General features: G+C 48.3%; 1 protein-coding gene across 1 annotated transcript; it reads right to left on the bottom strand.

Moving 5' to 3' along the window:
* Window positions 1-19967: 19967 nt before the first annotated feature.
* Window positions 19968-24274, bottom strand: LOC134050889 (secreted Ly-6/uPAR-related protein 1-like). The gene is made up of 3 exons (XM_062504301.1): window positions 24223-24274; window positions 21166-21285; window positions 19968-20179 (listed from the first exon to the last, which is right to left on the bottom strand). Exons 1-3 carry the CDS (start codon window positions 24272-24274, stop codon window positions 19968-19970), a joined length of 384 nt encoding a protein of 127 aa, XP_062360285.1.
* Between the last annotated feature and the right edge of the window lie 3404 nt (window positions 24275-27678).

The raw sequence follows: 27678 nt of genomic DNA, 5'->3' as shown, positions 1-27678 counted from the left end.
TTCTTTACTGGGAATACTGAATTTTCCCCGAATTTGGAGATCAATGTGTTGGGGGTTGGTTCTCTCCCTTTTCACTCTGTGGAATTTTCCCCATTGTCATGCTAAGATACCTGTTGACTGGGCCCTGGTGACAAGGGGGAGGGGACGGGAGGGAAGAGGTAAGCCCTGCGAGATTCAAACAGCCAGAAGAGGAAGCGGAAGGCTGGGCCTCGGCCCATTTTCCCCTGCAGAGTTCGGACGAGAAGGACGATCGCCGCCTGAGTCCCATCCCTGCCATCCCAGCGTCGGGAAACCACCATCGGACCCTGCCCGGCTGTCTCCTCACTGTGAACTACCACCATCCAGCACTCTACTGATCACCGGGACCCACACCGTGAGCGGAGAGCTCTCTCTCCATCTCTCTCTCCCCCTGGGACAGCGCTGCCATCACCCCCAGCCCTCCTGCGGCTCTGCGGGACCCGCCCGCCCCCAGCACCGGGAACTGCAGCTCAGGGAAAAGGTGCCTGCAGCCAAAAAACACTGGGACTGAGTTACTGTTCTGTTTGTGGGTAATTTCATAGCTGCTGTTGTTCTTGTTTGTCTTGTTAGATATACTAGTAAAGAACTGTTATTCCTACCCCCATATCTTTGCCTGAGAGCTCTCTTAATTCCAAAATTATAATAATCAAAAGAATCACATTTTTTTTTCAGTCCAAAGGGAAGCTTCTGCTTTCCTTAGCAAACACCTGTCTTTCAAACCAGGACAGATTTTGGCCACCCAACGTGGGGCCCGAGGGCATTGAGAGAAAAGGGTGAAAAAGGAATAACAGTTCTTGAGTTTCCTCAGTTTTGTGTTAGGTGGCATCATGTTGTCCAGCTTACCGTGGTTTGGGCTCCATGTGGCCACAGCTTTATCTCTCCCATTTGCAATCCCTTACTTGAACATGGGTCCTATAACTCAGGCTGCTGTAACCATTATCCAGTTCCTTTTGTGGGCTGATAACGTGAGAAATTCATGGATTTTTAACTTCCTCTGGAAGGTGGGCACATGGATTCAGAGCTATCACACTCTAACTGTATGTTTTTGGGGTTACTTTAATAATGGCACATACTGTGAGGATATGACACCAAGAAAAATTTTGTCCCAACCCCTTACACAGTTTTTTGGTTCTGCTCCACCAGCTTTTGAGGGGTTCAAATCTCTTCTAAGCAGTAATGATGTCATACAGTGGCTGACATTGCTAATAGGCCTTGTAAACCTGTTCTATTTAACATTCCGAGATGAGGGGAGATTGACTTGGATGACAACCCTGATACGTCCCCCAAGAAATAGGGATCCTGCCCCAGAGCCTGGCCCTGCCCCAGAGCCTGGCTCTGCCCCAGAGCCTGGCTCTGCCCCAGAGACTAAGGACTCTGCCCCAGAGCCTGACCCTGCCCCTGCCCCAGAGACTAAGGATTCTCCCCCAGAGACTAAGGATTCTGCCCCAGAGGTTAAGGATGTTGCCCCTGAGCCTCATTCTGCCCCAGAGCTCACCTCAGAAAGGAACCATCCAGAGTGGGTGGGGTTTCTAGTGAAGGAGATGGGCCAAATGCTGAAGGAGTACCTTTCCCCAGCTCTTGAGAAACTCTCCCCCTGTCTTAAAGAGGGAGAACCTGATGGTGCAGCAGTGGAACCCACAAATGTTACATCTCTCCAGGCTCCAGCTGAACTGCAAGGGCACTCACAGCCAGCAGCAGTTGCCCCCGTGGAAACTAGAAAGTCTAAGGTGAAAACAAAGCACCTAGATAATAATGTTCAGAAAGCAGGGCGCTCACAACCAGCAGGGGAGCCAGAGGTTGAGATCGTCACAGAGTCCCTGTCATACGAGAGTCTCCGTAATCTGCATAAAGATGTTGTACGAAGGGGCCGTGAGGCTTTTACAGTGTGGTTACTGTGGGTCTGGGACCTTATGGGTACAGGTGTGCAGCTGGATGGTACTGAGGCAAGGAATTTGGGACCCCTGACCCAGGACTCAGGTGTGGATCACATATTCGTAAGGGAACCAGGCCCCCTTTCCCTCTGGGAGTGGCTTTTAATGAGTGTAAGAGAGAGGTTTGTCCATAGAGAGAGAATGCAGGAGCACCACCATAGAATGCGCTGGAAAACCGCTGAGGAGGGGATCCAACAGCTGAGAGAAGTGGCAATACTGGAAGTACTCTTTGGGAGGGGTGGACAACATGACAATGACCCTGACAAGATCAGGTGCACAGGGCAGATGTTGTGGAATCTCGCACACCTGGGGCCATCTCAATACACCACATTCATTGCAGCCATTAATGCTGACACCAACCACGAGACAGTGGGTTCTGTTGCCGATAAGCTCAGAAATTTTGAGAGTATAATGAACGGCCCAATGCAGGCTCAGGTCTCTACCATGATTAGGGAACTCAGAGAGGAGTTCAAGGAGGAGATAAGAGGGGTGAGGGAGGAGATGAGGAAGGTCAATGCAGCACCAGTGCGAGTCACAGATGCCAGAGTTAGAGCCTAACGTCCCCCATCTAGGGAGAGAGGATACACCCCACGAGCTGACCTGTGGTTCTTTCTGTGTGACCATGGGGAAGACATGAGGAGGTGGGATGGGAAACCCACTTCTGCCCTGGCAGCGCGGGTGTGTCAACTCAGGGAGGGAAACACTAACCAAGGGAGCTCCACTAAAGTGAAGGTAGCCTCAACTTCCCATAACCAAGATGCAGGGTATTACAAAAGGGAGGATGATTTGTCAGATCCCCTTGAGGGAACCTCCAACATGTATGCCCAGGAAGGAAATAATAACCAGTGCTAGAGGGGCCCTGCCTCTAGCCAGGGAGAGGCACGGGAAAACCGGGTCTTTTGGACGGTGTGGATCCGATGGCCTGGCACATCAGAGCCACAAAAACATAGGGCATTAGTTGACACTGGTTCACAGGTCACCCTAATACCATCAGAACATGTTGGGGAAGAGCCTGTTTCTATTGCTGGGGTGACAGGGGGATCACAGGAATTGACTTTGCTGGAGGCTGAGGTGAGCCTGACTGGGAAGGAGTGGCAGAAGCATCCAATTGTGACTGGCCCAGAGGCACCGTGTATTCTAGGCATAGACTTCCTCAGGAATGGCTATTACAAAGACCCAAAGGGACTCAGGTGGGCTTTTGGAATAGCTGCTGTAGAGGCAGAAAACATTAAGCAATTGAACACCTTGCTTGGACTGTCAGAGAACCCATCTGTAGTGGGACTCCTGAAGGTGAAGGAGCAGCAAGTGCCAATTGCCACCTCCACAGTGCACCACCAGCAGTACAGGACAAATCGAGATGCCGTGATCCCCATCCACAAGATGATCCGTGAGCTGGAAGGCCAAGGGGTGGTCAGCAAAACCCACTCACCCTTCAACAGCCCCATCTGACCTGTGCGCAAGTCTGAAGGAGAATGGAGATTGACTGTGGACTATCGTGCATTGAATGAAGTGACTCCACCGCTGAGCGCTGCCGTGCCGGACATGCTGGAACTCCAGTACGAGCTGGAGTCCAAGGCAGCAAAGTGGTACGCCACCATTGACATTGCCAATGCATTTTTCTCCATTCCTCTGGCAGCAGAGTGCAGGCCTCAGTTTGCTTTCACCTGGAGGGGCGTGCAGTACACCTGGAACCGACTGCCCCAGGGGTGGAAACACAGCCCCACCATCTGCCATGGATTGATCCAGGCTGCACTGGAAAAGGGTGAAGCTCCAGAACATCTGCAATACATCGATGACATCATTGTGTGGGGGAACACGGCAATGGAAGTATTTGAGAAAGGAGAAAAGATCATCCAGATTCTGCTGGGAGCCGGTTTTGCCATCAAGAGGAGCAAAGTCAAAGGTCCCGCCCGAGAGATCCAGTTCCTGGGAGTAAAGTGGCAAGACGGGCGGCGCCAAATCCCCACTGAGGTCATCAATAAGATCACCGCGATGTCTCCACCAACCAACAAGAAGGAAACACAAGCTTTCCTAGGTGCCATAGGCTTTTGGAGAATGCACATTCTTGAGTACAGCCATCTCATGAGCCCTCTCTACCTGGTCACCCGGAAGAAGAACGAATTCCACTGGGGCCCTGAGCAGCAGCAAGCCTTTGCCCAGATCAAGCAGGAGATCGCTCATGCTGTAGCCCTCGGCCCAGTCAGGACGGGACCAGAGGTGAAGAATGTGCTCTACTCTGCAGCCAAGAACAAGGGCTTGTCCTGGAGCTTTTGGCAGAAGGTACCTGGTGAGACCCGAGGCCGACCTCTGGGATTCTGGAGCCGAAGTTACAGAGGGTCTGAAGCCAACTACACCCCAACAGAGAAGGAGATCTTGGCTGCTTATGAAGGAGTTCAAGCTGCCTCAGAGGTGATTGGCACAGAAGCACAGCTCCTCCTGGCACCCCGACTACCAGTGCTGGGGTGGATGTTTAAAGGGAAGGTCCCCTCTACCCACCACGCCACTGATGCCACATGGAGCAAGTGGATTGCCTTCATCACACAGCGCGCCTGCATCGGAAACCCAAATCGCCCTGGGATTTTGGAAATAATTACAAACTGGCCAGAAGGTGAAAATTTTGGACTCACTGATGAAAAGAAGCAAGAACAAGTGACCCGGGCTGATGAAGCCCCGCCATACAACCAACTGCCAGCAGATGAAACTCGCTACGCTCTTTTCACTGACGGTTCCTGTCGCATCGTGGGGATGAACCGGAAGTGGAAAGCAGCCGTATGGAGCCCCACACGACAGGTTGCACAAGCTACTGAAGGAGAAGGTGGATCAAGTCAACTTGCTGAACTCAAAGCCGTTCAGCTGGCCCTGGACATTGCTGAAAGAGAGAAGTGGCCAAAGCTTTACCTTTACACTGATTCGTGGATGGTAGCCAGTGTTCTGTGGGGCTGGCTGGAAAGATGGAAAAAAGCTAACTGGCAGCGTAGAGGAAAACCAATGTGGGCTGCTGATGAGTGGAAAGACATTGCCAGTCGGGTAGAGAAGCTACCCATAAAGGTCCGTCATGTAGATGCCCATGTCCCCAAGAGTCGGGCTAATGAGGAGCACCAACACAATGAGCAAGTAGATCAGGCTGCAAGGATAGAGGTGTCACAGATAGGCTTAGACTGGCAACATAAGGGAGAGCTGTTCCTGGCTCGATGGGCCCACGATGTCTCAGGTCACCAAGGCAGAGATGCTACCTATAAGTGGGCACGAGACCGAGGGGTGGATCTCACCCTGGACAGTATTTCCCAGGTTATCCATGACTGTGAGACGTGTGCTGCCATCAAGCAAGCCAAGCGAGTGAAGCCCCTCTGGTATGGGGGGTGGTGGTCTAAATATAAGTATGGGGAGGCCTGGCAGATTGACTACATCACACTGCCTCAGACACGCCAAGGCAAGTGCTACGTGCTGACCATGGTGGAAGCCACCACTGGATGGTTGGAGACCTACCCTGTGCCTCATGCCACTGCCCGCAACACCATCCTGGGCCTGGAAAAACAAGTCCTTTGGAGACATGGTACCCCTGAGAGAATTGAGTCAGACAATGAGACTCATTTCAAGAACAGCCTCATAAACACCTGGGCCAGAGAACACGGCATCGAGTGGGTGTACCACATTCCTTATCACGCACCAGCGGCTGGGAAAGTGGAACGGTGCAATGGGCTGCTTAAAAACACCTTGAAGGCACTGGGTGGGGGAACTTTCAAGAACTGGGAGATTAATCTACCAAAGGCCACATGGTTAGTGAACACCCGAGGTTCCACTAATCGAGAAGGCCCTGCCCAGTCTGAGCCCTTGAGAACACCAGATGGGGACAAGGTTCCAGTGGTGCATATGAGAGGTATGCTAGGAAAAACTGTTTGGGTGAACTCCCCCAGCAAAGACAATCCAATTCGTGGGGTGGTTTTTCCTCAAGGGCCAGGGTGTACCTGGTGTGTGATGCAAATAGATGGAGAGACCTGATGCATACCCCAAGGAGACCTTGTTTTAAGGTGAACTACCTACACTACTGTGCCTGTATCTGTAACTGTATGGATGTCTATAATTTAAAGATTTTAATTCGATTTAGCATGATGGTAGGGGAAAATTCGGGGTGGACAATGTTGGGGGTTGGTTCTCTCCCTTTTCCCTCTGTGGAATTTTCCCCATTGTCATGCTAAGATACCTGTTGACTGGGCCCTGGTGACAAGGTGGAGGGTGGGGGGGGGGAGGAGAGAGACAGAGGAGGTAAGCCCCGCGAGATTCAAACAGCCAGAAGAGGAAGCGGAAGGCTGGGCCTCGGCCCATTTTTCCCCCGCGGAGTTCGGACGAGAAGGACGATCGCCGCCTCCTGCCTCTCTGTCCCATCCCAGTGTCGGGAAACCACTATCGGACCCTGCCCTGCTGTCTTCTCGCTGTGAACTACCACCATCCAGCACTCTGCTGAGCACTGGGACCCACACCGTGAGCGGAGAGCTCTCTCTCCATCTCTCTCTCCCCCTGGGACAGCTCTGCCATCACCCCCAGCCCTCCTGCGGCTCTGCGGGACCCGCCCGCCCCCAGCACCGGGAACTGCAGCTCAGGGAAAAGGTGCCTGCAGCCAAAAAACACTGGGACTGAGTTACTGTTCTCTTTGTGGGTAATTTCATAGCTGTTGTTGTTCTTGTTTGTCTTGTCAGATATACTAATAAAGAACTGTTATTCCTACCCCCATATCTTTGCCTGAGAGCTCTCTTAATTCCAAAATTATAATAATCGGAAGAATCACATTTTTTTTTCAGTCCAAAGGGAAGCTTCTGCTTTCCTTAGCAAACACCTGTCTTTCAAACCAGGACACAGTGGAATGACTTTCCCCCTTGCTTTAATCCTCCAGCACATCATCTGCAATTCCTTGTGTGTTGCTCCAAGCTCCTATATTTCGATCCCTCCCACTCTAGTTCTGCATTTTCCTATAATGCCCTTTCCAAGGTCCAGCAAAAATACCCTCTTCCAATTTTCACCCAGCTCCTGATATTTGGGATAATCAATTCAAATATGATATAAACTCTTCCATGTGGCACGTTTGGTTTCCAAGAGAGGTGGTGCAATTCCCATCTTTGGGAAGTTTTCATGGCCTAGATGGGTGAAGTCCTGAGAAAACTAGGCTGATCTCAAAACTGGGAGCTTGGATCAGGAGCTTGGATTCGGAACATTCTGAGGTTGCCTTTCCAACCTGAGCTCCCTGTGAATCATGATCACAGTGAGATCACTGGAACACAAACACCATCATTTCCAGGCATTCTACACAGAACATACACTGGGAAGAAATTATTCCCAGGGAGGATGATGAAGCCCTGGCATAGGTTTCCCAGAGGAGCTGTGGCTGCCTCATCCCTGGAAGTGTCCAAGGCCAGGTTGGACAGGGCTTGGAGCAACCTGGGATAGTGGAAGGAGTCCCTGCCCATGGCAGGGGGATTGGAATGAGATAATCTTGAAGGTCTCTTCCAACCCAAACCGTTCCATGATTTCATGAAACTCTGAAAGCTCCTTGGTGGTGTTCTCTCCAGCTCTGCCAAACTTGCAGATCCTGGAGCCAAGTGAGTTGACCCAAGAGGTGCCCCTGGGAGTAAATCGGGAAGTCCCAATTCTTGTCCCACAATTTCATTTGGGGTAAGCGGTGAAATTTCTCACTGTGGCCTTCAGCCCTCCCATTTATGACTCTCTTGAACCACTGAGATTTTTTTGAGGTCCACACCCTCCAAAAATCGTCAGGCTTGGGTGATTGCAGCCACCTCTCAGCAGCTCCGTAGCCGTCATCGCTTTGAGGAGCCGCATGCGGAGGAGCTGATCCTCCCCTCCCTCCATTGGCCACGGATGCTTCACCCCTTTGATTTCTGGCCAGTTTGGCAGCATGTTTGCCACATTCCGGCTGTTCCCTGCAGAGATCATGGCTGTGGGGGGAGATCTGGTCGGAAAGGCAGAAAATCTGTGTGGGTGAGGCTTTGGAGTCACCCCCTCCTGGGGTGAAGCAGAGCTCTCCGTACACAGGGTGATACTTTGTGGTTAAACATCAACCTGAACCTCTCTGTGGTTTGTATCTTTTCTGATATAAAAATTTATTAATTAATATATTAGCTCTGTTCCACCTGGGGTGAAGCTGTCCTCACCTTCCTGCTTCTGGAAATGTCTCTGATTATTTATTTCCCTCTATTAGCCACAGAAGGTTTTTTTTTTTTTTTTGGTTCATTTTTGCAGAAATTTAATTCCCTCTTCATCCAGTTGACCTCTGTTTTTTCTAATCCTCCTCATTCTCGTGAGCTGTTCAAAGCTCTCCCTGAATTTCCCTGCATTTTTTAGGAATGAGTCTTTTGCTCCTTTTTTTTATCTCCCCACACTCTTCCAACTCTTTGGGTTTGCCTCTTGTCTTGTCACAGTGAATCTTTGGAAGAGTTTGGCTCAGTCTTTTCTAGACCTTTTTTGAAACACAAGGGTTCATCTTTCAGACAAAAGGCAAGGAGAACTTCAAGGAGAGATGGATAACTTGTCCAAAAGCTGTCTGAGGAATTCAGGCAGGGCTTTGTTTGGTCAATGGATACTGGCTTTGGAGCAGACACCCACCCCACACCTTCCTGACCCTTGTATGGGTCTGGAATGAGTTGCCACCTAATTTTTTGTTAATGGAAATTAATAAAGTGATCTGTGTTTTCCTCCTAGCTTAGCTCAGGCATGAATTTTTGTACAACAACCTGGCTCTGGTTTGTTGCTTCAGCTCCCAGCCTGAGAGACCTTCCCAAGGGCCTGGATCTGTCTAAACAGATTCCATTGGGAGCAGTAGGGTTCAGGCAGGACTCTGGATAAACACAACCTTGTTGTACACAATATATATATTATATATATATGTACACACACATATATATATATGTAGATATATATACACACATATATGTATCACTATATTTTGAATATATTGTTATATTTGAATATATTTTGTTTTTTCCCTGTTCCCAGAGGCAAAACCAGGTGAATTCCCTCTTGGAAGCCCTCTAGGTAAAATCCAGCTTGGTGATTGCAGGATATAGCTCCGGAGTCTGGGAATCAGCAAACAGCTGTGCCAGAATGTTTCACTGCTGCCTCTGAAAAACAGGGATCTGTGTCGTGCTTCCAATCCTCACAGGATAGATTCAGTCCAGTGTGCTTGCTAGTTCTTCCTTGGAGGAAGTGTACCAAGAGGCCAAGGCAGTTGTGATTTCCTGTTGGGATTGGAGAACCCTGCAGTGACATCCTGAGGAGAAGGTACTGAGGTTTACTTTTATGTCCCTGCATAAAAAAGCCCTTTGCTGCTGCTCCAGTTGAGTTGTTCCATTTGGAAGTTAATCCCTCTAATTCCCAGGGACAGGGACATGTTCCACAATCCCAGGTTGCTCCAAGCCCTGTCCAGCCTGGCCTTGAACACTTCCAGGGATGAGGCAGCCACAGCTTCTCTGGGAAACCTGTGCCACCCTCACAGGGAAGAATTCCTTCCCAATATCCCATCTGTCCCAGCCTTCTGGCAGTGGGAAGCCATTCCCTGTGTCCTGTCCCTCCATTCCTTATCCAAAGTCTCTGTCCAGCTCTCTTGAATCCCATTTAGGCACCTGAAGGATCTCCAAGGTCTCCCTGGAGTCTTCTCTTGTTGAGGTGAACAACCCCAGCTCTTCCAGCCTGTCCATGCAGTGCCACCTAACTTTCCTGGAAAAAAGAAAAAAAGCCCCAAACGTGGATTGTTGTGCCCAGAGTGAGCCTCCCAGTTTGCAAGCAGAGCCATGCCTAGACCACAAAGCAGAAACGTGCGCTCATAAAATCCAGGAAGTTATTTTCAAAATGTTACGAACAAATCTGGATGTCTTCCTTCACCCCGAGGAGGATCCCCACAGTTATATAAGGAGATTATCTTTGCCTTCAAGGCTGTGTCAGTGTGACTCAGGCCCTCAAGGGCAGGGCTGTGTCACAAGGCTGTGGTTATGGATTTGCAAATCCCTGCTCCCTGTGGCAACCCCGCCATGCCCTTCACAAACAAACTGGGAAGGACTTGGACCCAGCACAGGGATCCAAGGAAGAACAGAAACTCTTGCTGCTGTTTGGAAAGATATCCAGCTGGATGTGACAGCAGCTGAGGTATTTTGGGGGTAAAGCAGAAATTAAAGGAGTTGCCTCCCAGTATGGATCCAGATCTGGAATTATACATGATGTTGGAAGGCAGGTCTGGAGTCTATGGTCCAAACCCCTGGGCTGGTCTGGGGGATGATTCAGCTGCTTTTCCCAACATGTGGATGGAAGCGCTGTTCCAAAGCCCATTTTTTGTGAATTATGAAGTTTTATGGACTTTTCTTAGGCTACAGTAAGATGAAGGTGGGGTGGGAATGATCCATCCTTCATAGTTCTCCCTTATTCATGGATGAACAATATTTCATGAGATAATAGGATGGTTTGAGTTTGAAAGTACGTCAAGATCATCTAGTTCCAACCCCCTGCCGAGGGCAGGGACACTTCCCACTATCCCAGACTGCTCCAAGTGCCACCTAGCCTAGCCATGGACATTTCCAGGGACAGGGCAGCCACAGCTTCTCTGGACAACCAGTGCCAGGGCCTCACCACCCCCACAAGGAAGAATTCCTTCCTAAATTCCAGTCTAAATTCACCCTTTCTTTCAAACAGAATTGTTTCTATTTGCCAGGACATGTTTACCACCTGAATTTTTGGAGTAAATAATAATTTAAATCTCTTCACAAACCACAGAGATTTATTTTTTTTTTACGAATTTCTGCAAAGGGCTTTGGTTCAGTGTCACACACAACAGTTTATGGCATGGTTTCCTTGACTCTAAAATGAGAGGAATATTTATCAGCCAGTTTTAATACTAAAGTTTTTCTGTCTAAATTCAGCCTCTGAGCTCTTCAGAGGAAAAGTTGTTGTAGGACTTCAAAGCCCTGTTCCAGTGATTTGTTATCTTGGCAATGAATCCTTCCCAGTGCTCCCATTTGGTTGTATCCAAGGAATTCAGGACACTTTCCAGGTGCAAAGCTTTTCTGTGAGAGAAGGATCTCACAGAAAGCTTGGCTGGAACTGTTGCATTCTCCACCCTCCAAAACCAAGGTCTGGATGCCCAGTGCATCCTTGTCCCAGTTATGAGTCAGAATTAGAATAAGCAGCTATTTATAAGGAAAACCTACATCTGGATCCCAAAAATAGAGCAGGATAAAACCTTGTGAGGAGTTAAAAATAAAAAAAATTGGAAATAACAGTGTTGCATTTAAACAGCTCAGGTTTGTCATGGGCCTTCTTTCCTTAAAAAGCTGTTTACTCCAGTGGTGACTAATTCCATGCATCTTTCCAGACCTGTAGGATGGCAGGATACAGCCCAGGGACAGAACTTTGAGTTTCCAGGAGAGAAGCAATGCTATAAAATGAGGAACAGGAATAATTCAGCCTTATTTCTCCTCCTGTGATCAGGAAAAAAAAAGATCCCGCTCTGGACTGGATCTACCTGGGCTGCAGTGAAGAACCTGCTGCTACCCATTCCCATGGGATACTCATTCCCTTGGGATGGGGTGAACCCAGGACATGGCAGGGACATTTCCTGTGGTTATTTCTACCACCGTGCTTGGAGGAGGTGACTTTGTCACTCCTTGTCCCCAAAAACAAAGTGTGAGGATCTTGGAGCAAATCCAGCTGCAAACATCTGGGGGCTTGTAGACTGCTCCTACAAACTCCAAACAGCCTCACTAAGCTCAGGCGCACTTAATCCTTAATGAACCAATAATGTTATCATATGTTGTTCTGGAGTTTGGATGATTACAGGATTCCATAAAACCCATTAACTCTTCCTTGGCCTCCAGGGATGGCAAGAGGCTGCCAAAATAAGCGAGGTTATCGAGCAGTGAGGGAGAAACAAGAACACAGCTCCATCCAGCCATTCATCCATCCATGCTCCTGCTGTCCTGGCCTTCCCAAAAAAACCCAGCCACTCCTCAGGGCTCCTAATCCAAACACTGCTAGCACCATGGTTCCAAGGTTGGGACACGGATCAGGATGGATTCCATCACTCTGGCTCAGGAATTCTCAGCTTGAACAACTTTCCTGAGCAGTTCAGGGTGGGGGGCCCAGCTGTCTGCTTGTGGGGTGGAAGATGGTTGAGCTCTAAAGCTTGGAAAAAATCAATGGAATCACGGCAAGTGGAGAAATGACACTGAATAAAAGACATGGATGAGAGAAAAAAAGAGGTGCTGAACACTTCATCTTAGACTAGAAATTAGGATGGGCTTCTTCACAGAGAGAGGGGTCAGACTTTGGGACAGGCTTCCCAGAGGGGTGATAGGTGTTCCAAACCTGTCAGTGCTTAAGAAATATTTGGATAATGCCATTTATAACAAGGTTTAACTTTTGATCAGTCCATAGGTGGTTAGGCAGTTGGATTAGATGGTCACTGTAGGTCACTTATAACAGAAATCTCTCCTCTCCTCTCCTCTCCTCTCCTCTCCTCTCCTCTCCTCTCCTCTCCTCTCCTCTCCTCTCCTCTCCTCTCCTCTCCTCTCCTCTCCTCTCCTCTCCTCTCCTCTCCTCTCCTCTCCTCTCCTCTCCTCTCCTCTCCTCTCCTCTCCTCTCCTCTCCTCTCCTCTCCTCTCCTCTCCTCTCCTCTCCTCTCCTCTCCTCTCCTCTCCTCTCCTCTCCCTCAAGAGACATTCCCAGATAAAAAGGGAATTCCATGCAGGAAGATCCATTTCTGCTTTGTGACCATTTCTCACATGACATAGAATTTCTATAGGTTTTAGATGCACTTGTGTGACCAAATTATTGTCCCCTGAGCACAAAGTGAGTGCTTGACTCCACACACCTGATATTTCTTTCCCAGGTGGCCTCATGGCTTTTCAAAGCAGCCTCCTGCCAGGAATTGCATTTTATTCCAAAACAAGGGGAACACCAGTGGGACTCTCAGCTGTGTTTGTCTATGGAGTAAGGATTCATGAATTACCTTTATAAAGGGGTAATATTGTAGCTCAGAGATTATCTGAATAAAGCATGTCAGATCCTTTATCCGACCCAGGAGACAGAAAACAACAAATCCTCCAAGGACCCTTTTTGTGACATTCTCCTAACTGGTGACATCTTGCACAGAGCTTGGATTTCTCAAGGTGACAGTCACAAATGATGATAATTAATGTGCTTGGAGTCCTGATCTTCCAAGAGCAGATCAGAACAGGCTGAAGCCCATAGAAATACCACCCAAGAGCAGGGAGAAGAAGAGCAGTAATTTACTCTCTGTGTGGTTTTTGACCATCACAGCTGTGAAAGTCTGGAATATAAGCCACAAAGATCCACAGATGTCATATGAGTTCTTTTTCTTAAAAGAAGAAATAAGAAATAGAATAGAGTAGAAATAAGGGTGGGAGTTGACTTTTAGAAGCTCAGGAGACCCCAGCCATGTGCTCCTTGGGTAGTAAAATCCCCTTGAGATTGCCACGACTGGCTCTCTGTGCTTGAAGAATCCCACCAGGCTGTGACATCTTTGCACGCAGCTGGAACAGCAGAAATAAGATTTCAGAAACCCCTTTTGTGATCCAAAGGCACCAGCAGGCAATAAAACCCCTTCCTAGTTGCATTCCCTAAAGTTCTTAATCTGCTCATGCATGGTGGATGATGACATTTTGCTTAAAACCCCTCATTTTGTGGGGAAAAGTCAGATATTTTGCTATTCACCCTCCCTCCTCTCCAGGATGACTTTCCTTCTCTGCTGTGAGTGTGTCAAAGTCTGTCACCATCTCCCACGTGTTTGTTTCTCTTTCAGTTTTGGGTGGCATCCCCCAACATGGTGACAGCTGTCTTGATGCTAGAAACACCTCTTCCCCCTGTGGCTTCTCTCCCTGGAGATTGGCAGCAGCCAGGAAAGATTAGGAGCAACGTCTGGCTCGTTTTCAGCCCGGCTCTGTAAGGACACGGCTCATCTGATCCTGGCTTTGTGTATTAGCAGGTAACAACACAGAGCTGCTGCTTTGGATTTGCTGCACAGAAGGAGTTTCCAGAGGCCCTGTGGATTTCAGGAAACAGGTTTTTGGGTGGAAAAGGTTCTGTTAAAGCTGCCACTGGGACTAAAGACACTTTTTTAAGGATTCAGAAGGTCCTTGAGGAGGAACGACATCAAAGCACATTGATATTCAGCTCATGGTGAGCCTGTTCCCAGGAATCCCACTTTGGATCAATGTTCCTCACTGGGAGCAGTTGCACTTCACTCTGCAAGCATCTCCCATCCTACTGGCTCCCAGCCACCCTCTGGAATCCTGCCACTGCCCAGGGCACAGTTTCGACTGGCAGATTTCCACCCGCCCCTGGGATTTCACGGAGGCAAAGCCTTCAGCCCCAGCCCGTGTTTGTGCCTCATACAGGGAACCCAGGGAGCAGCCAAGGAATGTGCGGAGCAGCAAGGCTCAAAGAAGGACCAGAGCTTCTCCCCAAGAGTCTTCCCAAGCTCCTCATTCTCCTCCTCTGCTGAGAGTTTTGGGGGTGACCCATGCAAGGCCAGGAGCTGGACTTGATGATCCATGTGGGTCCCTTCCAGCTCGGGATAATTTGTGATTTCATGATTCTAAATCCAAAGGTACTGCAGGAGCAAATGGACTGACACTGGAGTGCCTTGACTTCACTCAACTTGCTTTTCCAAGAAATCTTTTATATCTCCTCCCCTGATTATTGAGTGAAAGCCATTTCTTTTGCCAGGGTGTGAAGGAATAGTTGTCCCAGTCTCAACAAGACATGAATAACTCTACTGCCACTGGATAATGAATCCAGGGCAAGGCTGTGCATTAAAACAAGATTTGTACTGTGTCACAGTACAGGGGTCCCACTTCTGGCATGACTGGGGACACATCAAATTGTCCTTGGGGTAGGCAGGAAAGGCCTGAAGACATGGAAAACATGTTCACCTCTTGTATTACATGGGCCTGAAGTGCCAGGACAAGGGGAAATGTCTTCCCACTGACAGAGGGCAGGGATAAATGGGGAGAAACTCTTGGGGAGAAACTGGGGAGAAATTCTTGGCTGTGAAGGTGGGGAGGCCCCAGCACAGGTTTCCCAAAGAAGCTGTGGTTGCCCCATCCCTGGAAGTGTTCCAGGCAAGGTTGGATAGGATTTGGGAGCAGCCTGGGATAGTGGAAGGTGTCCCATGTCAAGGGGTTGGAATTAGATTATTTTTACATGCCCATCCAACCCAAACCATTCCATGATTCCATAGCTTGTAGGATTTTTGTTCAGATTCTGGAGTAGGTTTTTTTGGGACTCTGATCCATGTATTTCATATGTTTTGGCTTTCAGTTCCCTGTAACATATTGGATCTCATGGATTTCAGCAATTTGCCCAACCATGAGCTGGTGCAAAATTGCTTCCCCCTCAGGGCACAACATCCTCACTCATATTTACTGAGGCTGTTCAGATACTTTAAGCTCAGTCCTAAAAAATGTGTGGCTGGACCAAGCCTGGAGCCACCAATGTGTGACAATTCCCATCTCTCCAGTGGGGACTGAAGGATAAAAGGGATCAGGATGCAGACCAGGGCACAGAAGGATTAAAACACATCCTGTATGTTTTCCAACCTGATAGGAATGTGTATAGTGCAGCCCCAGGTCTGTGCTGGAGGTGGAGCCCACCCAGACCATCTGCCCCAGCCCTTTTACAACACTCTGAGCATCTCTCTCGTATCCAAGTGACCCAAAATGACTTTTCTAAATTAAGATCCCAACCACCACGCTGTACTTGACTTCCTTCCCCCTCAACACATCTGCTGCTGACACTGAAAGGTTCTTTTCACCTCATTTTTAGGCTTTGTTTTCAGGCCTGGGGCTGTACAGAATAAAGAGGGAAAGAGGCTTCTGTGTTCCTCTGGAATTAGGGATGTGAGAGTCAAGCAGGAGAAAAATGAAGATATCCAAGAGAGGATGTGCTGCTGTGTCAGAGGCAGATGCTCCAAGCCCTCCAAACCCTAATATGGAAAAATAACTCTATTTTAAGACCGGAAAAAAGTGCACATGATAGGTTCAAGATGAGAAATAATTTGGGAGTGATATTGAAAATGATATCACTGCTGCTGTACTTCAGTGCTGCCAGGCTCATTCCATAATTAATAACTCCTTCAGATGGAGTGACTTTCCTTTGAGGGTGCAGAATTAAACATTTAAATCCCTCTCTGTAAATACAAGGCTGTGGCAGAGCTCTCCAGAAGCCTTGCAGCTACATTCTAATGTATATTTATATTCTGGATAAGTATTTTTAGCCAGAACTACAAGTCCTCTCTGTATTTGATGACATCAGAGCTCTGTTTTACATGCAATGTCCCAACTGCAAAAAATATCCCCTTCTTTTCCTGCTCTTGGAATGTTGCAATAATTTCTGTCCTTGTCTAATCTCTCTTTCACGTTTAATGTGTGTTCCAAGAGGGCTGTGTAGCACTTTCTCTCACTACCAAAGATGATAAAATACATAAAATTTTTAAAAAATGAAGCAGCCAAACAGCTCCTGGTGTTTCCCACCTCTGCAATTGGGGCATGCTGGGATAACAACCACAACTCATGGCCTGACCAGTGTCCGGCTGTGGAAAGCAACTGGAAATGATCTCTGCTGGAAAGCCCAGTTCTTTAAATATTAATCCTCCTGTTCCCATGGTGCTTCTCTGGGAATCCTGCTCAGGGCAAACCAGGATTGAACCTGGGTCCTTCTTCAGTTTAAATCCAAACTGAGTTCTGTGTCTTTCCAGAGGAGGAATCTTTTGGAATGCCCACTCAACCTTCCAGAATCGTGGAGCTCACAAGTAAAGGCTACTCAAGGCTTGAGTTTGGCTGGAGGTGGGACTCAACAGGGTATCCCAGATGGAATATCCACACACATGAGCATCTTTTTTATGAGCCTCTCTAATTTCTGAGTGGAAAAAAAAAAACACTTCAGATTTGGAACTGGAAGCAGGAAATTAAAAGGAAGATCAGGAAAAAAAAGATCAGGAAAAATTTCCTCCCTGGGAGGGTGGTGAGACCCAGGCACAGGTTGCCCAGAGAAGCTGTGGCTGTCCCATCCCTGGAAGTGTCCAAGGCCAGGTTGGACAGGGCTTGGATCAACCTGGGATAGTGGAAGGTGTCCCTGCCTGCAGCAGGGGTCAGAATTTGATGATCTTGAAGCTCCCTCCCCACCCAAACCATTCCATGATTACATGTATCTCTAGTGCTGCCCCACATTTGCAGGAGGGCTGGAACGCCATGGAAAAGGCAATTAATTTTTTTTTTTGGCCAGATAAAGCATAAGGCACTGAGGAATGCCCTCAAATCTGGAGATAAAAATCTCTGAATGGGCTGGGAAGAACAAGCCCTCAGACAGAAAAGAAAAATCCTTCAGCAGAGCAACATCAGCATTGGAATCTGCTGGCTGTGAAGCCTCACCCAGCAGGGCCAAGAGGTTGCAGGTCTTTTTCTGGCCCTTTGGAGACACATTTTCCTCTGTTCTATTTTCTCCAGCCTATATTTAAACTTCTCCCTCCCTGTGTCCACTCGACCCAGTGACGCAAAAATCAGACCAGTCCTTCGAATCTCCTGCATTTCCTGGGGCAGTGGCACTCACTGGGTTTAACTCCTAAGGAGCAAAGGGAGGGATAAATAACAGCAATAACCAAAGAAAGAGCAAATTCGAATTTTTTAAGTGCTCCCAGAGATGCCTGTTCAGCCTTGTGTCTGCCACAGTGCAAACAGATGACTTGTAATGCAAAAAAAGCCATTTTGTACCCCTGTGTGAAGGGTTTGTCACCTCTCCCAATCAAGGAATGTATTAGAGGTGCTTTGAAGATAAAAATCTACTTTTGAGCCTGTTTTGGCTCCAGTAGCTACACGTGGGTCATGTTGGCAGGTAAGTCCTGGGTGACAGGAGGCTGGGAGGGGCAGGATGCGCGCTCAGGCACTTTCTCTTTTGCTCCCTGAACCCTCCTTCCCCACCCATTTCTCCCAGTGCATATCCCTAAAAAGCCTCCTGTCCCACTTTACCCTTCTCCCCGTCCTTTTCCAGCAGAGATAGCCTTAAATCTGACTCTTCCAAGGAGGATATTTGCGCTCCCTTGCTCATCCCTGTGTGTGGTTTCCCCCCTGTCTGGCACAGGGCAGTTTGGGAGCTGAAAAACAAGTCAGAAATCCCCTCCCTGCACCCTGTGCTGCCCCACTCTCCTTTCCCATGGGAATATCGAGCACAAATGAAAGGTGCTGCAGGCTGAAAACCAGAGAATCCAACTTTATTTATTAAATTCTCACCCAGAAGGGAACACTCATCCTCCCAGTCTCTCTGTATCCAGACCCTGCCCCATCCACACGTAGAAAGCAGAGTCCAGGATCCTGCAGAAAATGTGGAAAGGCTGCTGGAGACAGAACTGGAAGCCAGGATAAAAAAAAAAAAAAAAGACATAAGGAATGTGATCTGAAGATGGCAGAGATGGAGCTTTGCTTCTGGCCTGACACATCCAACTGGTTTTGAAGCAGGGAAAAACAGAACAGATGAGTGGGAAGCAGGGAAGGTGCTCAGTGTCTGCGAGGGTGGGTGGAATACTGGGATTTGATAAAACTCCAATTATTATCCTCTCCATAGTATTTGCTCCCTGCAGATCTCAGCATTGCCAGGTGTTTTTCAGGGAAGTTAACTGTGTTTTAGTGGAGCTCTGAGGGTTTCACCTCCAGGACAAAGGGATCATCATCCTCCTAAGCTCACAGGGACTTCTGCCCAGAAATGCAGAATTGTCCAAGTTTTATTCTAAATGGTACAGAGGCAGACCTTGAGAAACTATTCCCTCTGTGCAAGGAGGAAAAAGAGCCCCCTACTTAGGTTTCTCATGGAAAGAGAGTGGAAAAAGGGAAAAAATGGAGGAAAACCAGAATTTGCCACAGAGGAGGTTGCAGGGATGCTGTGAACACACAAGGATGGTTCATGGGGTGCATGCTCCACTCTACCCTTGCTTCCCCATCATCTGGATGATCCCTGGCAATAGGAACAGCGGGAATGGCAAATTTCCTGGATCTCTGTGAGCTAGGCACACCTGGCTCATTCATATCTGCTTCCACTCCAGCTGCTTTTACAGCAGACAGTGCATCAGAATGAATCCCACATCTGCTCTACACAAATGCCAGCTGGGATCCCAGAACTTCTAACTGATTTTTCCCAGAGCTGAGGGTCTGGGATAACCATTATTTTTCCTATCCTGTAGTTTCTACTCCGAAGGGAGGACAGAATAAGAGAAGAAATTGCTTGGAATAGTCTTTAAAACATCTGGAAAAGGAAATCTGGGAGCTCCAACTCAACCTGAACTCAGGCTGAGGGGAGGGCATGTTTTTCTGGCCAAAGTTGGAAATCTGGGATGCAGGTCTGACCTCCCTTGGTCAGTCAGTCCAAGGGGTGTTCTGAGCTTTCCAGAAATCGATCCCATTCCCACATGGAAGTTGAGGCCTTCTGAACTCATTCCTTAGCTTATCCTTGGAATAAAGTGCCAGCTCTCTGCAGTTGCCACCCAGACCCTGATGGGCAGGAAGAAATTGGGCCCAGATCCATCTGCTCCTCTCAATCAGACCCTGGCACAGGTTGCCCAAAGAAGCTGAAGCTGTGGCTGCCCCAATCCCTGGAATTGTTCCAGGCCAGGTTGGATGAGGCTTGGAGCAACCTGGGATAGTGGAAGGTGTCCCTGCCCATGTCAGGGGGTTGGAACTGGATGATCTTGAAGGTTCCTTCCAATCCAACTCATTCCCTGTGGGTCCTGAGGACCAGAAGCAGCTGAAGGTGAGGAACATCTGCTTAAACAGCTGGAAACTTGAGAGATTTGAGGGGTTTAAGTCCAGGTGACCAAACTCTTGGCATGAATCCAGTGTTGAAGATTGAGAGAAGCCACACCTCAGCGAAGAAGGACATTCCCAAAGCATCTAAGTGTTCACGAGGCAGCTTGGCAGGGAGAGTAGTAGGCTTTCAGCTGGAGCTGGGACACTTGTGACCTCACAGGGAGCACTGGAGAACTGTGCCAGCCACCAGAGCCACCAGGCCCAGCGCTGCGGAGCTGCTCCTCACCCCATTGCTGCTCTTGGTGTCATCGGTGCACAGGTCGGTGTAACAGCAGGATTTGGGCTTGGATGCCCCTATCCCATCATAAGAGAGACATTCCTCCTCACAGTCCCTGGTCACCGTGATGTTGCCAAAAAAGGGATAACCTGGGAGAGGTGGAAGAGGTGAGAGGGGGGGAAAAAAGTAGTGAAGGAAAATGGGATTGAGAAACACTGACAGAGGATGTGTTGGATATCCCTAATCCATGGGTGCCCCTAATCCAGCCTATCTTTTTGTGGGAACAGGTCTCCCAGTTCTCATTGCTGACTCTCTCTCACCCTCCTGCTCCTTCCAAAGACATTCCAGCATGGACAAGGGTCAAAGTTCCCTGTAGATGTTTGCACTGTGTATAAATTCAGGATCCTTAGAGGTATCGGGGTAGGAAAGGCAACACAGAGGGAACAAGTGCAGAGAGTCCTGATACTTCACTGTGAGGCTCCAAATCTGGTTCATTCCTTTCCTTCCCTCCTTAGAGTGGGATAATTTCACCTGGATTTTTATGGAGATGTTAATGGATAATCCAAGATGGGAGTGGGATGGGGAGAGGGAATTGTGGTCAGCAGATTGAGGGAGGTGATTCTCCCCCTCTGTTCTAGTGAGACCCCACCTGAAGAGCTGCTTCCAGCTCTGGGATGTGACAAAGACAGGGAATTGTCAGAACAGGTCCAGAGGAGGCCATGGAGATGCTGGGAATGTTCACCTGGAGAAGGGAGGGCTCCAGGAAGACCTCAGAGCCCCTTCCAGTGCCTGAAGGCACTCCAGGAGAGCTGGAGAGGGACTTGGGACAAGGGATGGAGGGACACGACACAGGGAATGGATTCCCACTGCCAGAGGGTGGGGTGAGATGGGATTTTGGGAAGAAAATTCTTCCCTCCCTGTGAGGGTGGTGAGGCCCTGGCACAGGTTTTCCCAGAGAAGTTGTGGCTGCCCCTGGATCCCTAGAAGTGTCCAAGGTCACACTGGATGGGGTTTGGAGCACCCTGGTCTACTGGAATGTGGGGGTTTGGAGTTCAATGATTTTTATGCTCCCTCCCAACTCTCAGAATTCTCAGATTTCTCCCCAGGACCCCTCAGGGGGAGTGGTGGGACTCACCTGTGTCCACAGAGTGCAGTGTCGTGGTGCACACGGTGGCTTTCGGGGGACACACGATGGCTGTCCTGCACCTGGAAATCTCTGTGGGCTCCTTGCACGTGTAACATCGTAGGGACTGGGCTGCAGAGGGGACAGAAGGGCTCTGAGGTGACACAGCAGGGAAGACACACCCAAATCTGCAGCTTTCTCACCAAAATGCACACCAAAAGAATCCAAAATTAAGCATGTCTGGAGGCAATGGCCAAGCTCGGATATGCCAGGGTGGAAAAGTCCAAAGCACTGGAGGACAAGGATGGTGTTGCAGGAGCTGAGCCTGAGCATGACTTTGGAGATTTAGCAGCCCAAAAAAGAGGGATTTAGTGGGACCTGTTCCTTGAGGAACTTCGGTGGGTCTGAGCATCCTCTGTAAGAATTCAGCCTGGAGAAGAGGAGGCTGAGGGGAGGAGACTTTTTGGGATGTACAGCTTCCTCAAGAAGGGAAGTGGAAGGGCAGCACTGATCTCTTCTCTCTGGAACAGTGACAGAATCCAAAGGAATGGTCTGGAACTGTGTCAGGGCAGGATATCAGGAAAAGGTTCTTCTCCCACAGAGTGGTCGGGCACTGGAACAGGCTCCCCAAGGAATGGTCATGGCATCAAGAGTTCAGGAAGTGTTTGGACAACCCTCTCAGGCACAGGGTAGGATTGTTGGGTTGTCCTGTGCAGGGCCAGGAGTTGGACTTGGATAATCCTTGTGCGTCCCTTCCAAATCAGGATATTCCGTGACTGTAGAAACCAGCTCCTTCTGCTGGGAGCAGCATTCCCCAGCTGGGACAGTGGCATCCCTCCCCTCACAGCTCCTTCCTGCTTATTTAAGGGAAATCTGCAGGAATCAGTAACTGGGAGCAGGATTTAAATTTCAGAGCTGTATCAGAGATCCTGAGAGCCGAGTGCGGCCTCAAAACCACTCTCATAAGGGAGAGATGATTTTTAAAGAGGTGATGTACAAACCCTTGCTGACTGCCACCTGGGGGAGAGACACATCTCTAAATATGAAAATCTTGGTCACAGCACTCTCAAAAACCTCAGTGTGAGTGCTGTCCATCCACAGCCAGCAGACACTGAGAGTGAGGATTTTCCAAAAGTCCTGCTGGTGTGGTTTGATGACAAAAACCAGCCTGGACTGAGATTTTCTATCCTTACCCTCCTTCCACCAGCTGAAAAACAACCTGAAAGCGTCCAGTGCCATCTATTGGTGAAAATTCACACCGACGTTGTTGTTTTTTTATTATTATTTTTGTTGGTGTTTTTTTTTTTTTTTTTTTTTTTTTTTGTTCCCGTTCTTCTGTCAGAGAAACCTCTGGGGCTTTGTGATAAGGATAAATATTTTCGAAGGCATTTGTTTGAACACTTGAATTCAGAAAGAATTTTTAAGGCATCTACTCCTCGCAGCAGCTCCTTTGGAAAATTCTGCTGCGGGGTAGAGCCTACACAGTGCAAAACCTTTCTTTGGCTCTTTGCTGGAGTAAAAAGGATTTTTTCATGTAAATATTTCAATATTTTGGTGGCCATAATCCCTGTAAACAGGGGTAGTGGAGCCATCCCTGTTTATCCTAGCTCAGCCTATCAGTAGATCCCTTCCTAATGATCCACAAGAGGTTGTTTTATATTTTAATAGAGGTAATTCATTATCAACAATCATTTGGATGTCTGTGGATGTGTAGGATGGATGGATGGACGGAGCACTTCTGGCTTCAAACACTTGAGAAACTGCCCTGCAACCCTTGGGATGAGGTGGTTTTAATTTACAAACCTCAGCATTTTCATGGATGAGCTGGGAAGTGCCTTAGGGGAATTAATCCCAGTTAAAAGTAGGTTTAAGGAAGGAAACTTCAACCCTCTCATCTTTCACTGGCTCTGGGTGGGGCATTTAGAAGATATGGGTTTTGTGGGAAGGTTGCACGGAAGAGGAAAGCCCAAATCCATAAGGACTGGGACAGGAGGACTGAACAGGGACAGCATCCTGATCTGAGCCAGTAATTCCCTGCTCCTCACTGTCCAACAGATTCCTTGATATCAAGACTCGGGAATATGAACAGTCACAACAGGGGTGCCTAGATCACCTACTTCCCTCTGGATCATCCTGAAAAAAATATTTCTGCCTGATTTCAACTATAAAGAAAATGGGGTTGATAACTCTGTTTCCATAACATTCTTTGAGACCTTGGGTTGTTTCTCAGAAATTCCGTTAAATCCAAGACAGGACTGCAGATGGAGATGATTGATCCCTGCCCAGGCTGCCTTTCCTTTGAGATCTTCCAGGGTCCCACGGAAACAGCCTGAGGATCTCTGGGTCCTGTGGGCCGTAGGTTAAACCCCTCTGGGGTGGTGTCATCCCTGGAATGTCTGTTCCAGGCAGGGATGTAGCTGCAGTTGGTCACATCTTCATGGAGGAGGGACAGAGCGATGGCCAAACCCTGCTGCCAGCTTGCCCAAGAGCCAAACCCATCACAGACACAGGGGAATTTCCCATTTCAACCTATCTCCTGAAATAAGGGAAAATCCTGCAGCTGGGGGTTTAATAAAACTTTCCAATGTCCTTGGAGTAATTTCTCATACCCTCAAGCCTTATCTGTATTGAAGTTTGTCCTGGCTTTCAGCACCTCCAGCAGCCAGCTGGGAGGTTTTAGGGATGTCAGGAGCTCGGGATGAACATATCCCAGCCCATTCCTGAAGGGACAGGCATCTCGGGTAGAGGCTGGCACTTCAAGGTCTTCCCCAGGGTGGTCCGGCCCTGTGCCTTGTGGATGTCCCCTCCATCCCTGGATATGGGTGACAAGTATCCAAAGGACGTGCATCGCTCCCAGTCAGGCATCACAGCTCTTCCCACCAGGAATGCACCTCCCCTTTCCCATTTCAGCCTCTCCTTTGACTTTCTTCAATACAAAAGGCATTATTTCTCCTACCTGGGGGCTTACCAGGTCTTTTGCCTCCCTCCACTCCCAGGAATTTCCCAGGGGAGGGGGGGCCCTGGAGTGTTGGGAATGAGGAGGAATGAGGAGGAATGAGGAGCTCTTACCCAACTCCACGAATGCCAGGCCCAGCAGGAATCTCACCAGGAGTTTCTTCATGCTGAGAGCAGATCCAGGCAGCCAGGACAGGTCCAGAGAGCTGCTCCCAGGGAGCTTTATATGTTTTCCCACCCTCCACCACCTGTTGTTGATCCTGTGGGCGGATTCCCTCGGGGTGATCAGGGGAAAGCCCAGCTCCAGTCTGGATTGGGATTTGCAGAGGAACGAGTTCCTCGACGAGGTGACATCACCCCAACGAGCAGACTCCTGCCATACCTCGGCTCTTCCCCAGGTTTATGTCCTGGGGCTGGTCCCATGGAAAAGGAAAAACACGGCTGGCACTGCAAGGTGTGGCCCCGTGCCAGGGCTTGGATGGGGAATGTGACAAGGTTTGTTTGCTCCTTCCAGTCTGGCTCCATGAGCCCAGAGCTGGCTTGTGTCACACGTGTTGCACTGGCCAACAACTGTCAAGAGGCAAGTGGCAGCAGCCTGGGCTTCCACGTGCTTTGAAGAAATGATTCCAAGGGCTGGCACGACTGGGGTTGCCCAAAGATGTCTGTTTTCCCAAATCCAGTTCAAAATCAAGCCTGGTTTCTGGATCCCTTGATTATTAACTGAACTGCTGGGCATGGGAATAACTTGGAGGCCAGTGGGATATGGTGCTTCCAAGTTTGGAATTGAGATAAGTCATGTGGTCTCAGGTCCTGGGTCATGCTGGCAAAGCAGGATGCTCAGCCTTCCTTTGGAAAGCTGTCAATTATTTACCAGATTTTATCCTGAAGCTGGGAAATAAACCCAACATGGAGCAATGAATCTATTTTCCCACTCCAGCACCTTCCTGATAGCAAATTTCACTTTATCCACATCAAGGCAACCCTTTCAAACCTTATAATTTATTTTGCATCTTATCCAATATTTGGGGAGACAGCTTCAAATGTTTGGAGCTGGGGAGAAATTATTTACTTCTCCTTTTGGATTGAGCTGCCTGTATTTTATATTTCACAGGAAAAGCTGATAGACTTTTCATTGGGTTTGTTGTGATCCAAATTGGAAAACCCAGCCTTGTGCAATTTCCCATAAAACAGCTGAATAAGCCAAAGAGACAAAGTTTGTGAATCACTGGAGCACTTGGATATTTTAGGGACGGAGATGAGGTGAATGAAGGTGCTTTAATGAGGTGCTTTGCCTGTCACAGATTTGTTACAACAACACATGTAGGAATATTGCTGCCATTCCCGGCAGCCTCTCCTTCCCAGATGGAGGATGGCTCCCAGTAACCTGAGAAGTGTTGCTAATGAAAATTTCCACAGCCATGGATGACACAAATCTGACAGAACTGTAGGAAAAGCCCTAAGCCCTAATGCTTCTCTATGAGAGTGAATATTATCCTATATTTTATCTTCCTGTGCTCTCCGAGTTCGGATACTGAAAAAAGCCAGATAAAACGTAACTTTCTGAGCATGCAGGAAAAAATCCACCCGATGAAGGCCACCAGACCTGGTTACATCCAAATCCTTGCTTGGAACTGGGCAGCTCAATGCACCATTTGAGCAATATCCTAATTAACAGCTGTGAAACTGGAAAAGATCCAGTGCTTTCAGCATTCCAGGTAGTTGTGCCTCAGTGGGAAAGCACGGTGGGGTTGGCACAGAAAAGCTGCTTGGTGGATTGTGGAGTGGAAATGTCCTTGGAGACATCCTCTCATAGCTGAAAGTCATTCCATAGAGAGACATTTTTGGGATAAATCTGTGTGGTTGAAAGAATAGGGACTTAAATACTTTACCACTGTTTTAATTCTGTCTTAAAGACTTGGAAAGGTTGGAGATCTTTCCATAAGGCAGAACATTGGTAAAACACCAGGAGCTCCTGCAGAGGGGCTGAATGTGTAGCAGTGCCAGGCTTCAGGGAATGAGAATTTGGGAGCGTTCCAATAAAGTTGTGGAGTCAAGGAAAAACTTTAAGGCCTGCTACCTTTAAGGTATTCCTTGATCTAAAGATAATCAGGAACCTACAGAGAGATGGAGCCCTGGAAACAAACCCAAAATCCAAAAAAACCAACCACAGGTGCTGTCCAGGTGTGTGTGGGATGAAGGCTGATTTTGGAAGTGACAACACCCTCCTGGCTTCCCAGGTGGAATTCCACTGCTGCTGTGAAGAACAAAATGGGATCCTAATGGAAAAAAAAAAAAACAAAACAACAAAACAAACAAACAAACAAACATGAACAATAATTAGGAGAGTGGGACAACAGGATTCACACCAAAAGATGACACTGGAAAACACTGGCTCCTTTCAGCTTGGTAGAGTTAAGACAAACCTAAGTTAAATAAGACTGGAAATTGAGTTTGGGTCTTAAACACTAAAAAATGGGGATTATTTCTGTAAGTGAAGGCAGACAAGAAACCTGACCTGCTTTAAACCTGATAAATATGTGGAAACTGTGGTTTGACAGAATAGTTAGGTAAGGCTTAGGCAGCTTGTAAGACTCAGGAGCCCTAAAAATTCCCTTCTGTCTCTATCAGAGGTGGAATAAGCCCTGGGAAAGGTTTTGAGCATTGACAAGCCAGAAGGGACTTGGGTTGAAATGTCACTTCAGGTCTAGAGAGCTGAGAATTCCAACCAGGCGTGGTGTGTTAGGGAGAAAGGTTTGTGTGCCAAAAGCCTTCAGGAATTCTCAGCAGGATCAATCCAAACCTTCTCCCAGCCTGTCCCTGGGAGACTGTCCCTAATTTATTAGGTGATAAAGGGAGGTAGAATCTCTCTCTGCTTATCACAAATACCAGGAAAGGCAGATGACAGAAATTCGGTGTTTACAGGTAAGAAGGTGAAGTGCTTCACCTGGTCTAACTTCCCTTACAGTCAATTCTTGTTTGAATTAAAAACCCCCACATTTTTATGAGATGTTCTGTGGCAGGGAGTGAACACCAAGCTTTGCTCAGCTGTTCCAGTAGTTGATTATCAGCCACATGTGAAATTAGTCCTGTGTAAAATATTTCTACTCTGATTTATGAAGTCCCTACAGCCAGTGGCTCTTGTTGCACCTCTTGACTAAATTTAATTTCTCGCTGTTGCAATTTTCCTCTTCTCCATTGAAATGTATTTTGTCTGGGATATCCTTTGGATAGACTTTGGTGGAACTCTGACTCCTTCTCTGGAAAGTCTGTTCTCCAAGGCTTTATTCCTTCTGATGGTCCTTCTCTGAATTCCCTCTGTTTCATCACCTTCTCTCCTATCTTGTCCAGCCCAGATCTGGACACTTTCTTGAGCCACTCCATAGAATCCCAGAATGTTTTGGGTTGGAAGTGACCTTCAAGATCATCCAGTTCTATCACTCCTGCCATGGGCAGGGACACCTTCCACTTTTCCAGGTTGCTCCAGTCACCATCCAACCTGGCCTTGCACACTTCCAGGGATGGGGAAGCCGCAGCTTCTCTGGGCAACCTGTGCCAGGGCCTGACCACCCT

This window comes from Cinclus cinclus, chromosome 1, assembly GCF_963662255.1.
Source record: "Cinclus cinclus chromosome 1, bCinCin1.1, whole genome shotgun sequence".
In the NCBI taxonomy this organism is placed as follows: Eukaryota; Metazoa; Chordata; class Aves; order Passeriformes; family Cinclidae; genus Cinclus; species Cinclus cinclus.
The sequence above is the reverse complement of the archived record's forward strand: the minus strand, read 5'-3'. Positions and strand labels throughout refer to the sequence as shown.